This window comes from Mustela erminea, chromosome 3 (genome assembly GCF_009829155.1).
Source record: "Mustela erminea isolate mMusErm1 chromosome 3, mMusErm1.Pri, whole genome shotgun sequence".
NCBI classification, from domain to species: Eukaryota; Metazoa; Chordata; class Mammalia; order Carnivora; family Mustelidae; genus Mustela; species Mustela erminea.
The window spans coordinates 135719547-135735870 of NC_045616.1; the positions used below are offsets into that span (position 1 = coordinate 135719547).

General features: G+C 41.9%; 1 protein-coding gene across 1 annotated transcript in view; it reads right to left on the reverse strand.

Moving 5' to 3' along the window:
- SLC1A3 (solute carrier family 1 member 3) overlaps positions 1 to 16324 on the reverse strand; it is a 76792-nt gene that overhangs the window by 14682 nt on the left and 45786 nt on the right. The window contains exons 4-5 of the mRNA XM_032337588.1: positions 3035 to 3239; positions 252 to 294 (exon numbers count right to left, since the gene is read on the reverse strand). Coding sequence (XP_032193479.1) covers positions 252 to 294; positions 3035 to 3239 — 248 coding nt within the window. The remainder of the gene's footprint in view (positions 1 to 251; positions 295 to 3034; positions 3240 to 16324) is intronic.

The window sequence follows — 16324 nt, forward strand, 5'->3', positions numbered from 1 at the left end:
GAGACTCAATGAGGTACTTGTATGCAAGACTTAGAGTATCTGGCAACCACTAAGCCTTTAAAACAAAGTAAGACCTCCCCATCCCCTGCAAATTCCTCAGAAAACCCTAGTGCTTTCCAGCTGGTTGGCAAAAAAGTGTTTCTTATTGCAAAGAAGTGGAAAAAGTAAAATAAAATAAACAAGAGGATCCCGCTCTGTGTGGTATGCCAAGAGGAATTTCAAAAGTGAATTAGTGGCTATAGAGTGTTTACCTGTTTAAAGCAGGCTTCCACCAGATTTGGAGGGAACATATTCCTGCAAAGAAAATAATGGTCATTTGAAAAATTTCTCAAATAATAAGTTTGCTTCTTAAATATTTTTTCATTGTGTCTAAGTTAAAGACTATATTAAACTAAGCAGCAAATGGATAAGAAGAAAGGTTTTGGTGGATTTTTTGACTTGACATGGGACATATGGTCATCCCTGTGTGGGGCCCATGTAGTTCAGATTTTTCAGGGAAGTCTCAAATTCAACTCATCTGTCCTTTCGTCAGACAATGGGATTTAAAAAATTTGGCCATTATATCATCAAATATTGCTCCCGGGAAGAACCAAAGTGAGCATGGAAAAACCTTTGGTTACAAACACTCTGGTTAACTGAGTTCTTATTTAATAATACACATTTTGATACTATGCCATGTGTCCATGGACCTGTTCTGAATCAAATGTCATGGTCAGACTGGAATTTTATCTTCCACAAAGTCCTCCCAAAGGCCAGCTCGGGGATGGGCTCTTGATTCTGAATTGCTGGAGCTTTTGAGGCTCTTTGGTGACCAATGGGGAGATGGCTCACAAAATTTAAACTTGTGGTCCATGTGGCAAGGTTTGGCACTTTCTCAGAGCAGGTCTGGGTTCATGGTGGAGTTCAAGGGGCCACCATCTAGCTGGGGAGTTCCTAACCAGCTGGGTGAACTTGGCCAAGGCACTACACCCATGTAGTTCTCTGCTGATTCATCTGTTGAAGAGGATATTGGAATAAACTATCATCAGGGCTCCAAGGTTTAAGACTATGGGACAAGGAGGTAGAGGAGGTATTTGGCGTGGGGATAGGGGCATCTGCAACCTTGGAGGCCGGAGAAGTCAGAGTGGGAAAAGTCGGTATCTAAACAGAAACCATTTCTTCCTGTAGTTTCCAGAGGAGGGGGAGTGGGGTAGGCTGGTACTTTTATTTAAAGGGTTTTAGTTGGAGAACTTGGGAGTCTTAAAAGAGGAAGATCGTTCTGCATTACCCCTAGGTGATATTCGCACTCGAAAATTGTTCAAGTGCCTTTCTGCCTCTTTTTCTGCCTGCATTTGGCCATGAGAGCAGTTCATTATTTCCCGTGTATGTAAGGAGTACAATGGTGGGTGTGTGGGGGAGGGTCTGGGCCGGGTGAAGCCTTTACTGGGCCAAAAAAATGTAGACTGGAAAAGAGGAATACGGAAATGAACATAGTGCTGGGTTTCTTGTGGAAATCTGCAAGTGTTTATTGATTGTGTACTCCACTCGAAAGCTTCATTTGCACCAGTTACTTGTGACATTTTTTAACAGGTATTCCATGGAAAAAATGAAAAATGCTTATTTTTAAAGTCAATGAAATTCTATTTAGCATGGAAATATAAACTGGAATCTTTAATGATCTGGTACTCCTAGTAGTAGAAGATGTATTGTGTGATAGAGAAGATATGATTTACATTGAAACATTTTCAGTAATTAAAATTGATAGAGTTCGTTAAAAAAAAAAAGAAAGAGAGAAACTATGGGAGAAGGAGACATGGCCCAGGAAGTTGCAGAGCCTGACATTCCAGCAGTTGTAGGTTATCAAAGTCATGTTTTAAGGTCATCAACTCTTGTCCCTTTCTTCTTACCGCCTAGACCATCCTGTTTCCTTCTCCTTCCTATCTATGCTCAGTGGGTCTATCTATATAAATCTTGAAAGAAATGTGAGTTCAGGAGATTTCAGGAAAAATGCTCGAGCCAAGTGACTGGTGGGGATGGGCTACTCATACACCTACCGCTGGGGCAAGGAGAGGCAGAAACACACAGTACTCTGATGAATCAACCAGACTTGGAACGACAAGCTCCCAATTCTTCAAACAAGGAGTAGAAATCCTATAGAAAGAGAATATAATACAATACTCCTAACCTAACCTACCCAATGGTAAATGTCATGGAAAAAATGGTGAAAAGCCTTAAAGCTTCCTATTGCTGGTGGTGCCTCACCATGCCTTGTAGGTTCCCTTAACCCTGCCTGTACTTTTCCAAAGCCCTTTCACTCATCCTTTTGATATGCAATATGCTTCCTGCCAGGATCTGACTGACACAAAGGCTGGTGTGTAGAGACAGCAATGAGGAAGGTGCCAGGATTAAACTCGGGTTTTTTTCATAGTTCTGTGTGAGGTGACTCTACCATCAAATCTGTTTCAAGTACTAGATAAGACTCGTTGCAATCAGTGTGTAGTTTGTACACAAAACAATGCTAAAGAAGCCATCTTTTACTCTTTCGTTGCTGGTCTGCCAAATCCTTTCTTTGGCAATAGTGTAAAAGGAAGATGTTAGAACAGGTATAACCAGATGATCCTGAAAGGCCTTTCTGGACAGAAATTGTTGTGCCTAATGGATGATAATACCGGTGACAAGTTCTACATTAGAAGAGTCCAATCAACAGGCTACAGTTGAATAAAAACTAGCCTTAAACAGCAAGACAATAAGGTAAGACTTACTCATATTCCAAGGTAAGCTGCACGGCTGAGAAGAGAAGTGAGTGATCAGATCCTGAATCCTAAAAGCAAGGGACTCAAAATCTTTATCCCCTCTTTGCTCTTCTCATCTCTTTCCCATTAGATCAGAAAACAAAAGCTGTAACTTCTGTTAGAAAGAAATGAAGATGTGACCTTCACTTCAAGCCAGCAAGGCTGGTTCAGTTAGACACCTGACCTGCAGTTTGACTAGCTCCCCCAAAAGAGGGGTTGGGCAGTCAGAATATACCCAGAGGGGTGGGCTTGCAAGGACGTACCTGATCAAGTCCAGGAAGGCGTCTGCAGCTGTCACTTGAACAATTTTGCCTTCTCTGTGCATGTTTTCCTTTGTGCCCTTCCCAGGATGGATGATGATGACAATGACTATGCCAATTACCACGGCAATGATGGTTGTAGTCATGTAATAGACTACCGCTCGCATTCCCATCTTCCCTGATGCCTTACTATCTAGGGCCGCCATTCCTGGTGAAGGCAAACAGAAGGAGATTTTCAGGAAGTAAGTCCAAAGAATTTTCCAGAGGAAGGTAGGGGACAGTCATTCCTTCAACACCCCCCTTACCCTCATTCCAACCCGGCAATGGGATTTTATACAAGTTATGAGAACTTGGCATCAAATTCCATCAGGGCATCATAAAAGGTGAAAGAAAAAAGCCAAAGAATGGCCAGTCATCAGCTGTGGCAGCAAACACCTGATCACCCATTTCCTGCCTCAGGAGTTGATTTCATGTGGCTCTCTAATGATTTAAAAGGGCAATCAAATTCTTTCCTAGGTTATTACTGGTTGAGGAAGCTATGAGTGTAAATAGTGAGTAGTGTGTGTGTATGAAGAGCTACTCAAAAAAAATTTCTGGCAGGATAACCTGAGCCTATCTCAAGTCACTGTGGTGACTCACACCGGTAAACTAGCATTAACAGTTTTGAAAAGACTTATGATTTTATATGCGCACTTGGGAGCCTTTTTTCCATGTTTTTATGCAAAATAGAAGCCATTATTCTGATCACCTAACAACTTATCATCAATTTGCATTCAAATTAGACATTGGGTTATAAAGCCAAAGTTCTCAAATAGTTTCTCTGGGGTTTCATTTCATCTCATCTCATCAAAGTTAAAAAAAAAAAAAATTCTCTGTTTGGTGGGGTTCTTCTCATGTTTCTACCTCCTCCCCTGGGCATGGAGTACCTTATCTCATGTTAAACATCTTCGCCCCCTTGTTTTCAGGACATCTTCAAAGTCTACCTCAGGCGAGGTGTTATCCTAGGTGAAAAAGGAGGTGTGACTTTCAAGATTTCCCTTCCTGCTCTAGCAAACGGAACATATCTTAATGTCTCTTGGGATAGTAAAAAACTGGACATGACACAAACCCCTCAAAAGATCAGATGATAATAATATGGGCTGTTCTGTTTCATTAGCTATTTCTTCACTTTTCTTCTTTCTTTCCCCTCCTAATCTCATAAAACACTAAAATCCAATTATAGTATAATCCAATCATAACATGGTTTTCTTTACTAATTAAAATTTTATTTTCTTTACTACTTAAGAATTGCCTTTTTATAAATGTATTAAAAGGTTATACTGTACTCCAATGACCAGTATCAGATTCTACCAGTGATTTAATTTTTAGGTAGTAACTTTGTTCATACCAACATATTTAGAGTAAGGTGAAGTATTGAAAAAAACAGTATCCATGATTGGGCTGGGTTTGCCCCCAAAATGTGATATAATGGTAAGTCCCATGAGAATTGACACCAGGGCTTTCAATTTATAATTTCATTTGTATTTGAATAACATCATTCATAATTTTCAAAATAAGCACTTACTTAGTACCTGATATGTTATTTTTAACAACAACCCATAATGCAGATTAAAAAACACTTAAATGACTAAGGTCTTAGTCAATACCAAGTAAAATGGAGTGGGAACTTGAACTTTGTTCTTATGACACTAATTATCATATACTTTCTGCCACTGAGGAGACCAACTGGAGCTCTCACAAACAAGGCGGCTTTGGCTTTAATGCGTGAACTTAGCTTCTCCTACCCTTGCCCTGGGTTTCAAGAAACCCAGGGCTAACTATCCAATACTGGGATGGTGCCATTTATTTGCCAACCTTAAAAATGGGCTGCTCTGTTTTCAGTCAAATGTCCCATCCTCAATGTTTCATCCTCAAGTCTGAATCACATCTCAAATATCTTGGCTTTCTGTGCTTGCAGTAATTTCTCGCAGAAGGGGCTCACTCTCTTTCCCATTATTGCCTGAGCTTGTCACCACTGAAGCCTGAAATTCTTCAGCAGCAAGTGGCGTGGGCACAATAGGCCGGATATCTCTGCTAGGGGGTACCAGGCAGCAGTATTTTCTTCTTCCAAGATGCTTTCTTTCCCTCTTGCCTTCTATTCTGTGGTGCTGTTCCGTTCTCACGCCAACTCTTCTCTGACGTTCCTGCCCACTACTCCGACCTATAGCTATTCAGAGAGAACGCTAAGTGGTCAAGGCAGAGTACTGGAAACCAAAGTGGCAAACAAAAGAGGAGGCTTAAACCATCCTTAAACCATCCTTCCCACCATGGGGCTAGGGATGGGGGGAGCTCTCCCAGGGTCCACAGCTACAAGGCTATAAACTTGAAGAAAAAAAGAATTCTTATTTATAGGATTTTTAAAATTTAACAAATGAAAACCAGTATGAAAGTATTTTCTCCATACTTTTAAAATTCTGAAATAGCTGAAGACAACCACCAAGGCATGTTTTTAGCAGTGAGTCTAGAAGGAGAACTGATCGTCAAAGGAGAGGCTCACCAACCTCTATATGTTGACCCTTTTCCTTTGCAAGAGAATAAAGCAACAGCTGTTATTATTTCAGCCAAGGAAGGAGGAGTGTGTGGGGGTAGAGCAGAGGATCTTCATGAACCAGTTCCCCATGTAGGTCCTTTTCTGAGAGGGGGCCCGGAGTCCCCCACAGGTTGCTTGCCTACCTCCGCTCCTGGTTCTCCATCCCCCCCCAACTCTGACCACTCCCCTTTTCTCTGACACAGGCTCTTAAAACTAAAGGGACCACCATGAACAAGGTCACACACTATTGTGAGGGCAAGGGCAGGATGGATGAAGACAATCTGCCAGACACAGGGCCTGAAAGAGAATGGTCCTGATACTGGTAATACCAGGAAAAGATTAGGATGAGCTCTAGAAGACAAAATGTCACGTGAGCAGTTCTCTCTTCCTCTCCCTTACTCAAACTCAGTGATCATCTCTGTTCCTTAGTCTCATGAAATTTGAGACAAAGCTCTATACCAGAGACTACACACAAACATCAGAGTGTCTGGGGGCAAGGGTAAAGTACTAAATCACTTTGTGGAAAAGGGAACTTAGGGCAGGAAGTGCCCTAAATGTTTGGGAAGGGAAAATTTTAATTGAGCCTTGTCACTTCAAAATACGTGGAAGAAAAGGACACCGGGGCAAGGGAGACAGGAGGTCACTTGGGTGTGTAGGTACTAATGGGAGTGTGTTACAACAACTATGTGTTTGTCTAAACATACATTTGAGAAACACATTCCAGAGCAAGTAGTAAAGATAATAATCTCGGCTGGTCTCTTTTTCATCATTTGAAATGGGTTTAGCTAAACCAGATTCATTCAAGACATCTTGACATCTTTATTATGAAAACAATCTGCCATCAGAATTAAGACTCTCTTGAAACCCAAGGAATACTATATTGCACAGTTGCCACAGGTACCATGACTGGTTTTCCAATTATAACGATGTGCTTGTTGTGCTTACATATTTTACATATTTTGAGTTAACTTTTGTGCCAATTCCCTAATTCACTCACAAAATCCCACCCCCAACCAATGTCATATATTCATCTAATTTCATCACAACTGTAGGTTGTAGGTGTCACTGATATCATTTCAAAGGTGAACATACAGAAGATCACAGAAGTTAAGTAATTTGTCCAGGGTTGCACAGCTAGCAGATGGCAGTGACAGAGTTTGAACCTGCCCTCTCAAGGAATCACTCTTTCCCCTATACCTCGCTTTTAATGGACAAGCTGGAGGAGAATTCCATTGGCAGTAGCTAACTGGAAAAACTCTAGCACATTATTCAACATTCCCTACCTTGAGAGGCAGTGTATTACGCTGGTCACCAGAAGGACTAGCTAGAGAACTCATCGATTAGTACAAATTTCTCATCATTTCTAGAAAAACAGCCAAGAGCATGTTCTAATGGAGCATGGAGGATCATTGATACTTGCTGGCTGTGAGTACATGAATCATATTCTCCTTTCTAAAAACCAACCCTTCAAGAAGAACCAGTCATCAAGAAAGCAATCCATTCGTCATTTCTGCAAACCTATGAGTTAAGCATCTAAGAGGGATTAAATAGACATTTTTTGAACGTAAAAGATTAAGACTTAGCTTCAGAAAGCTGGGTATTTTAGGCAGCAGTCACTTTGGAGAGAGAGGAAGGAAGACAAGAGAGTTTCTTAATGCAAATAGGTAAATACACATTTACTTCTTTATTTATAGAAACAGTCTTTTGGTCATCAGTTTGGCATTAACAAATATGGACCACATTCATGTTTATTGCAGGGTTGGAGTAGGGAGGGAGGGTCTCGTAAATATGTATGTGGAACTCTGTAAGTCTGTATTGTCAACTAGATTTCTTTTGGTATAATATTTGATATAAGAATTTGGTAAATCGTTGGATAAATGAAATATGCATTCAGCCAAGTATAAAAGGATAACATATAAATAATGTCAAGTTCTTAAGTTTCTACTATTTGCATGGATTTTACTCTCCCCTCTGCTAAAAATCTATGTCTTATCCATTCATGTGGCTTACTCTACTTCCCCCAACAATTCCTGTCTCTGATTTTGAAAACCAAAACGTAAGGAAGAAGCCTTCTGTGATGAATTGTCTTTCTACTCATTCTTGTGGCATTTCATTGTTCTTCTAGGGACTAGATCAGGCCCAGAAAGAAGAGAAAAGGGGGGATGGTAACTCCTGATTCAAGAATACTGTCTGTTTCAGGTTTTGTTTTATTTTAGAGGCCCTCCTTCGCCTCAACAGGCTACTCAGATACTCATGTAATGAAAGCCACGTGTTCTCCATCCTAGAATTTCAAGATGGCCCAACTGACAACAAGGAAGTCAAGGATGGGCTCCAGCATGCGCCATATTCATTTGACTACAAGGTGATTTTTTTTTTTTTTAAGGAAAGTTAACTTCTAAAAATACAACATACTTCCTATTTACAGATTGAGAAATGAACTCTTGTATCCTAAAACAACTGCTCACTGCCGGAGCTCAGGCACACGGGACCCCTCAGAGAGGAGAGTGAGCAAGAGGGTCCAAAAGCTCAGAGGAGAGGGAAGGAGGGGGGAGGCAGAGGGAAAGAGCATAAAATATCATTTTAAATCTGTCTTAACTATATTATGCTCTTCTTCACTAAAACAGTTTCTTCTGGCCCCTTTATAGACTCCATTGTAAAAAGTCAAATTCCAAGATTCTCTGGGTTCTGGACCAGAAGAATCTTTAAGAGGTCAGAAATGATAGCTATGGATTGTATCACAATTCTGAGTCACAATTAATACGCAGGATATAGCCTCAGAACTTAATCTAAAAGACAATATTTCAAACTAAGGCCAACCTCAGGCATTTTTTCTTGCTTTCAGTCTTTTTTTTTTTTTAAGTTAGAGTTCATTAATGAAGAGCTTAGGCTCTGAGATAAGAATACCTGGATTCCGCTTCTGGCTCTGGGACCTTCTGACCTCTGTCAACTCTGTCAGCCTCTGTCTCCTCATCTGCAGTATGGGAACACTGACTGCTCTCTCACTGGCTTTTCACGGGCATTAAAGGGACTACTTTCAGTGAGAAAGCACTTAGCATAGTGCTTGGCACATAGTAAGGATTCAACAAATGTTAGCTGTTATTATTAAGTAAGCAGAAAAATAACAAACAAGGTATTTACTAAGTAGTATTTGCCTTCTCTAAGCCACCTTTTCGTCTACACAAGAAGCTAATAATATTTATACTGCAAGCTTAGGGGAAACTTACATAACTCTAGACAAAGCAGATTTTTTTTTTTTGTTGCTTTCTAAAGATTTTATTTATTTATTTGACACACAAAGAGAGAAATCACAAGCAGTCAGAGAGGCAGGCAGAGAGAGGGGGAAGCAGGCTCTCTGATGAGCAGAGAGCCCAATGCGGGGTTTGATCCCAGGACCCCGGGATCATGACCTGAGCTAAAGGCAGAGGCTTTAACCCACTGAGCCACCCAGGCGCCCCGACAAAGCAGATTCTTGATAAATGCTAGTTATGATCATTCTGTCTCTCTCTATGAGAATTTTAGTGCCCAAAGAGCCGAACCATTAGTTTTACTCACTGATGCAGCCTCAGTGGCTAGAACTGCGCCGGCGCAGGAAGGCCCCCCATCAACGTGTGTTGAATAGTCATTCTTATCACCGTTGTTGTTATGCCGGGGAGAGGACACACACACACACACTTTTTTTTTTTTCTTTTTTTAACATTTAGGTTAGGTTACTGTGAATTACAAGTACTCAAGTTGCTTTTATTCTTTTTTTTTTTTTTTTAAAGATTTTATTTTTATTTATTTGACAGAGGGAGATCACAAATAGACAGAGAGGCAGGCAGAGAGAGAGAGAGGGAAGCAGGCCCCCTGCTGAGCAGAGAGCCCAATGCGGGACTCGATCCCAGGACCCCGAGATCATGACCTGAGCCGAAGGCAGCGGCTTAACCCACTGAGCCACCCAGGCGCCCCTGCTTTTATTCTTTAAAATACTCTGAAACTCGGATTCGTCAGTTTTAGTTGCTCTTCCCCCAGTTTATCCAAAATAGGTTCATTCCATCTTGGAGAATGAGAGACAGCTCTGGTGGGTCAGAGTGACTGCGCATCACCTGGAGCTTCATTTCCAGAGCTGGGGGTTGGGGGAGGGGGTAGGGGGAGGAGGTGTCACTCACAGCAAGGTGTCCCCGGGATGGTCAGGAAGGCAGAAGGCTGGCACACCTCTACCCCTCACCACCAGGAGCACCCTCCGTCTTTCCCTTCCTTCTCTCTCTCCCACTTCTGTATTATTTTCCCTCGTTTTCTACCATGACGCACTCTCGAAGAGGAGCCCATAGAAGTAACTGCTGAAGTCCTCTCTGTCCCTATGTTAACAGAACACTGAGTGAAGAAGTGAAAAAGTAAACACACAGAAGGCAATGGAAGAGATGGATGGGGTCTAACACGTGCTTACAATGCAAGTCATGAAATCTGTTCAGTGAGTTACGACTAGTATTGTTTTCCATTAATGGAAGAGTGCAGAATAGAAAATACCAAAGGGTATCTATCGCCTATGGTAAAGGTAAGTATTAGTTTGTGAAACTTTTTTCAGTTGTGTGTATGTATTGTGTGTGGCTGGGTCACAGTGTAAAATACATTTGTGTCCCCTGCCTTTTTTTTTTTTTTTTCTTTTTTCCTTTTTTTTGGAGGGGACACCCAGCTATGAATACATTTATATTTTATTTGTAGGTTCTGGTAAAAAAAGAAAGTAGTTTGCAAACACCAGTAGATACCCACATTCAGTTAACAGTAGAGGCTTTAAAAAGGAACCATGAGCTGTGGTCTCTCCTTCCTGTGACTCTTGCTTCTTACAACTTGGGCTGCCCACAGCACCCAAGAATTTATTTCACCTGGTTAGTGGAGACCAAGGAAATAAGCGTGCTGATGTCTAATATCTGGTCAGTTGAGCTGAACAGAAATTCTGTAGACATTGTAACAAGGGGGAAAGTTTGAGAATAGATTAACCTTATGCAGTTTTGAGCAAAGAGGCATTTACTTTAATCGGTAATTCTTAGTGAAGAAGAGTTAAACCATCTCCATAAGCAGCTGAGAACAATTTTGTGGAATTCACGGTCAATTAAATCACAAGTACCTTCACAGGGGTTTTCCCCCTGGCCAAAATTTCCTAACCATATAGCTGTGTATAATGTCACAAAACTTGATATTTCATTCGCCTATAATATTACTTAGTTTTATGGGGTTATACTGCATGAGAATGACAAGGAAGCTTCTCTGCAAATTTATTGCTTGTGATAGCATATAATTTGTCGGGCAAATTGATTTTTTAATTTGACCCTTAAAACTGTCAACAAAAGTCTTTCTTCGAGTTCCCACTGTTCACTAGTAAAATGAAGTGTGGAAAGGCAAAAGGGAAACAGTGTTTCGAAAGATTGTTAAATAGAAAAAAATCCCAGGGGAGATGACAATATTATTAGTGGCATAAAAATTCACATAAATCACCCTTTATCCTCAGCAGACAATCCCTTTTCTCTCGCTATTATTGTCCTCTGAAAAATGAACTTTCATACCGGGAAGCAGTGATGGGAAACTGAGGTCCAACTTTAACTGCTGCTACCTTCAATATCAAAGAGCACCAGTGGCTTCCTTGACATTTGGCAAGGAGAATGATTCTCCTGGGTTACCAGCTTGATGAGGTCCTCTGAGTGGTCAAGTTTGCTTTTCTCTACACTAGTCTTAACCATCTAACAGACTCTCATTACTGCCTAGCAGAGCCCTGCCAAGGGACCCACCATGGGGACTCCCTCTCTCTCTCAGCAAGGTCTCAAGAAAACCTCGGAAGAGCCAGCTCTGAGATCCACTTCTCACAGGCACACAGCTGCCGGCACAAGACCCACTGAGAGGTGATTTAGATACCCATTCACCCTTCACATTAGCCCATCCTTCGCTCACGGTATTGGAATGTGCTGCACAATATGCTTTTCTGAAGAGCAACCAGGGAGTAATTCATCTTCTTTATGTGTGCTAAGCAGAGCAAGAGGGAGAGGCGAGCTGGACCCATGATGAGCTGGGGAGTAGTGATTAGTAACAGCTGACAGCCTCAGACCAAGACCCTTTCTTTGGTTACCTCATTGTAACAGCCGAGCACAAAGGAATGACTGTCCTCTGGCCAAGATTTAGAAACCCAGGACTGCAGAAAATAGCGGCTAAAAGAAAAAGCATGGGTTGGGCCATAGAGACAAGGGGCTGATCAGACCAACTCTTGATTAACCTGTGAAGCCTGGCTTTGGGAAGAGACCTCCGTCATGTGCAAAGATGTGGCAACAACCGGCCATCAACCGGCCATCAACCAGCCCCCACCAGGACCACTGATGTGACTGGGGAAAGTAGGTGACTTCACTTACAGCAGAAAGAGTGTGTGGAGAGCAGCAAATTGCTTTAGTTTAATGAGAGGAAGTTCTTTGAGGGCCAGAGCTCCAGCCCCCACCCCCTTTCCCCAAAGAATCATGATTTACAACCAACCACTGTTTGAGTGGTTTGCGGTTTCCAAAGCAGCCCTCTTCACTTTGGGTTGAATTACTTGCTGTGGAAAAGGCCTGTACGTTCTGGGTCCCACACGACTTTCTTAGGAAGATGATGGTCAAGACAGCACGTTTCCTGGCTGGCAGAATGCTGAGCAGGACTGAATTCCACAACAGGGCCAGACTTGTCCAAAGTTAATCAAAAGGCATCTCAAGCTGACTGCAGAACATGTCAGACTCAAGGGGTTCCCTTTCTTCCCAAGGAAGGCCTGTCCCTCACAGGAGAAAAGGAACTGAAAGCCTCAGAGAAACTGAAAGCAACACATGGACATTAAAAGCCAATTCGACCTGGCCCTGATTCCCAGAAGAGCGGCTGAGACAGGAGTGTGTCTGCATGCCCTAAAATGAGGCTGGGAAGCAGCAGAGATTCCTGGGGCCAAAGGAGCCATGCCCGCCGTTCCAACCCAACATCCACCCCATTCTTTGCCATCAAAAGATTCTGGAACCATAAGCCAATCTGAGAACCTGGAAAGGGACTGAGGTCGAGTCTGTGGCTTGAAACTGAAATTAACATATTTTCAAAAGATATATTTCATAAAAAAAAAAAAAGAAATGATTGAGAAAAAATGCATTCCCTTTGGCTATTCTCTAAATTAAATCCAGGACATAGGATCTCAGATACAATACACAAGAAGAATTTTTAAAAAAATTTGACTCCACGTTCTGGCCAGTTAAGAGAGCGTGCCAATGAAGTCTCTGGGGACAGAGCTGGGGTTGAGAGAATGACAGAAGGAGGGAGACGAGGGAAAGACAAGGGAGGCAGACTACCCAGCACAGAAGCATGGAATGAAGAAAAAGTTCAGTGGGTGCTTTTATCTCAGTCAGCATATTTCTTGGGCTGTGGCCAACACACCCCTTTTCAGTTCTGATTAATTTTCTCAGCATTTAAAACTTCATCAGTTGTTCTTATCTAATCTATAAAGGAATAGTCGCACCCAAGGAGTGGGAGATTATGGTCCCAGCTACCTGACCCAAACAATAAAGCAGTATCACTCCGCCGAGTGAAAAAGACTGTGGCAAATTCTAGACTTGGTTGGCTTTCCTTACCCCTGCCTGAAGTGTAGTAAGAGAACATTCTCTCCTTGAAACAGGAAAAGCTGCATTTTTGCCCCCTGCGCCAAGGGCGACAATGGAACTGAGTTATTCCCAACACAGTCCATCAGGAGTGGTGCAAGACTGTTCCAGTTTTCCCCTCCCCCCGCCCAGCCTAGGGAGCTGCTTCTGCCTATTCTACCTCAGTTTTGTTAACACCTATATATGGAATTTCTATGCACTTCTCAGTTTCATATTTTGATGCTTTTTTCAAAGCGTATTTAGAAATTCCTGTAAATTCTCCAAAGAAAACAATGGGAAGCCCCTTCTATCCAACTCCACTTCTCCTGAATAGACTTCAGAGATCCAGGAAGGTGGCAGAGACAGGAAGTGGAAATGGTGTTCAGCTGAATCGAGACTGATGTTGCTTGGATTGAATTGTGAAAAAAATTCTTAATAAAGATTCTTTAACTTGAAAAATGGGGATAGGGTGGATAACAATGCAATCACCGGGACATGGAAAAAACACTACTGGATGCATCTTGAGTAAAATCTGGTAACATTAGATGGCAAAAACACAAGACAAAAAATCCCCCAAAGGCAAAAGAGAGAGAAAAAGAGAGAGAGGGGAGTGAACTGTGGACATTGTTGTTAAAAAGATATGAGATAAAAGATTTATAAATGAGGAAATGAAAGTGGGGTGCAAAATTGAATTTAAATGCATGATCTTAAAAAAAAAAAAAGATTTGTTTGATAGAGAGAGAGCACAAGCAGGGGGACCGAGAAAGGGAGAAGCAGGCTCCTCACTGAGCCGGGAGCACAACGCAGGGCTTGAATCCAGGACTTCGGGATCATGACCTGAGCCAAAGGTAGATGTTCTTTTTTTTTTTTTTTTTAAAGATTTTATTTATTTATTTGAGAGAGAGAGACAGTGAGAGAGAGCAAAGGTAGATGTTCAACCGACTGAGTCACCCAGGCACCCCTCAAATGAATGATTTCAAATGAATGGTTCGAACAGCCACCATAGCCCCTTTGCAAATCACGGGAAGAGGGAGTAAGGCAGCAAAGGTATATTAAGGGTAACTAGCTTCTTTTAAAAGTGGCTATAGTCCAGTTTCTACAATTAAAACTGTTTCACTGATTCATGCATTCACTCAGCTTTTATGAAGGAACTTCTCAACGGTCCCGCCAAAGACATGATTGATGGGGCCGCCCTCATGTATTTAGTATAAGAAGTAAGATTTCAAAATATGCTTTTTTGAAACAGCCCTGAACAAATACAATGCATGAAATTATCCAGCAGAGTGATTTGGAATGGAATTGGAGGAAAACAGGGAAATCTGTGGGTCTGTACTGGAAGGAAATAGTTGTAATACTCTAGAGTTTGCTTGGTTTGAGTCCTGGCTCTCTCACTTACTAGCTTGTGACAAGTCAAGATACGTCGCCGCTCGGTGTCTCAGTAAATGAAGGATAACGGTTTACTTCATGGGGTTGTTCTGAGGATTAAATGTGAGGCCTTAGTATAATATTTGGTACAGATAAGTTAGCCCCTCTATGATGATATGTTTGTTTTTGTTTTATAAAAATATTTTTAACTCTGATGGGGTCCTTGGAACACATTTATAAAATGTGAGAACTCAGTTCCTAAATTCAGACTCCACCCTGCTAGGCACAGGCCAAGGGCTTTATCTCATTAAATCCTCCCAGACAACCTGCGAGGTTGGGATAACAATGGTCAATCCCCATTGACAGATCAGGAAACAGGGAGGTTAAATCACTTGCTCAGGATCACACGAAGCATTGATGATGAGTGGCGGCTGTCAAAGCACTGGGCAGCCTGTGCTAGAATTAGTCTGACATCTTACTGAACTGGGGGGAGGGGTTCTAACATTCAGGCTTTATTCAGAAGTTGATATACTACTGGAGATCTTAAACCAAAGAAAGAAAGAAAGAACACTCAACCATGGATAATTACACACTTCAAAAGCCTTGGGTAATTCCTAGAGCTCCCATGTCTCTTGGTGAAGCTGCAGCATTTCTCTCCACCCCCACCCCCACTTCCTTTAGAGTATCTGTTATTAAACTTTCTCTGAGCCTAACCACAGTGGCGCCCACCATCTCCTTGGCCAGCTCTTCATTGTTGGGTAGCTTTGAATTTTAAAACAGAAAGAAGCTCAGAAAGAAGCAAAATCTGGTTCCTTATAACCTTTTTCTCCCGAGATAAAATTTTCCTTCTGGAAGAACACAAAGTGAGTCTGGTTCACATTGACCAGAGGGACCTTGGACTTCTTTTCTCCAGACTGAAGACTCAACATTTCTCCAGTGGATCCTCATGTATCATGACTTCCAGATGTTCACCAACCTGTAATCCCTCCCACTGCCTACCAGTCAGTGCCCTCATGCTCCGCTACAAACCTTGTTTGCCCAGCTTTCTTGCCTGCTAAGACTTATCCCATTCTTCTAGGCAACGTAGTATACCCAGGATTCCCTAGCCGAGCCTTGAGTTTTCCTGTCTCTACATCTTTGCTTTTAAGGCTTCCTCTGCCCTCATCCTTCTTTCCTGTGGAAATCTTACTCTTGGTCCAGCCCCTGAATTCCCACAGCCCTTTTTTTGTGCTTCCTGACTTCTTACTCTGCTTTGTTTTATAGTCATGTGTGTACCTGTCTCGCTTTCCTTTACTTTTTCAACTCCTTGAGGCTATAGATTGGCAACGTCTCTTCATATCTTTATTTTCCACATCAGTTAGCATGTTGCCTGCCCCAAACAGGAGCCCAATAAATGTGTCTTGGATTGGTTTTGACACCCTCTTAGCAGCTACTCTGCTTTGTCAAAGTCACTCTTGAATGTGCTCAGAATGAACAAATCACTCCCAATGTAGTGTGACCAGTGCAGAGTACGGTGAACTATTAATAATTATAGCTGACTAGATTCATTCTTTTTTAGCCACCACATCCCACTGCTGGTTCACATTAAGCTTTCAGTCACATGAACTGGTGCCAAGCTCAGTCTTTCCCCATCCTGTAATTGCACAAATGCCTTCTGAATCTAAAAGCATAAATATACATTTATTCCCCGCTCAACTTCATTTGGTTGGTTTCCATCCAGCACTGCAGCCAATTGAAGTGATTTTGAATCGCAAT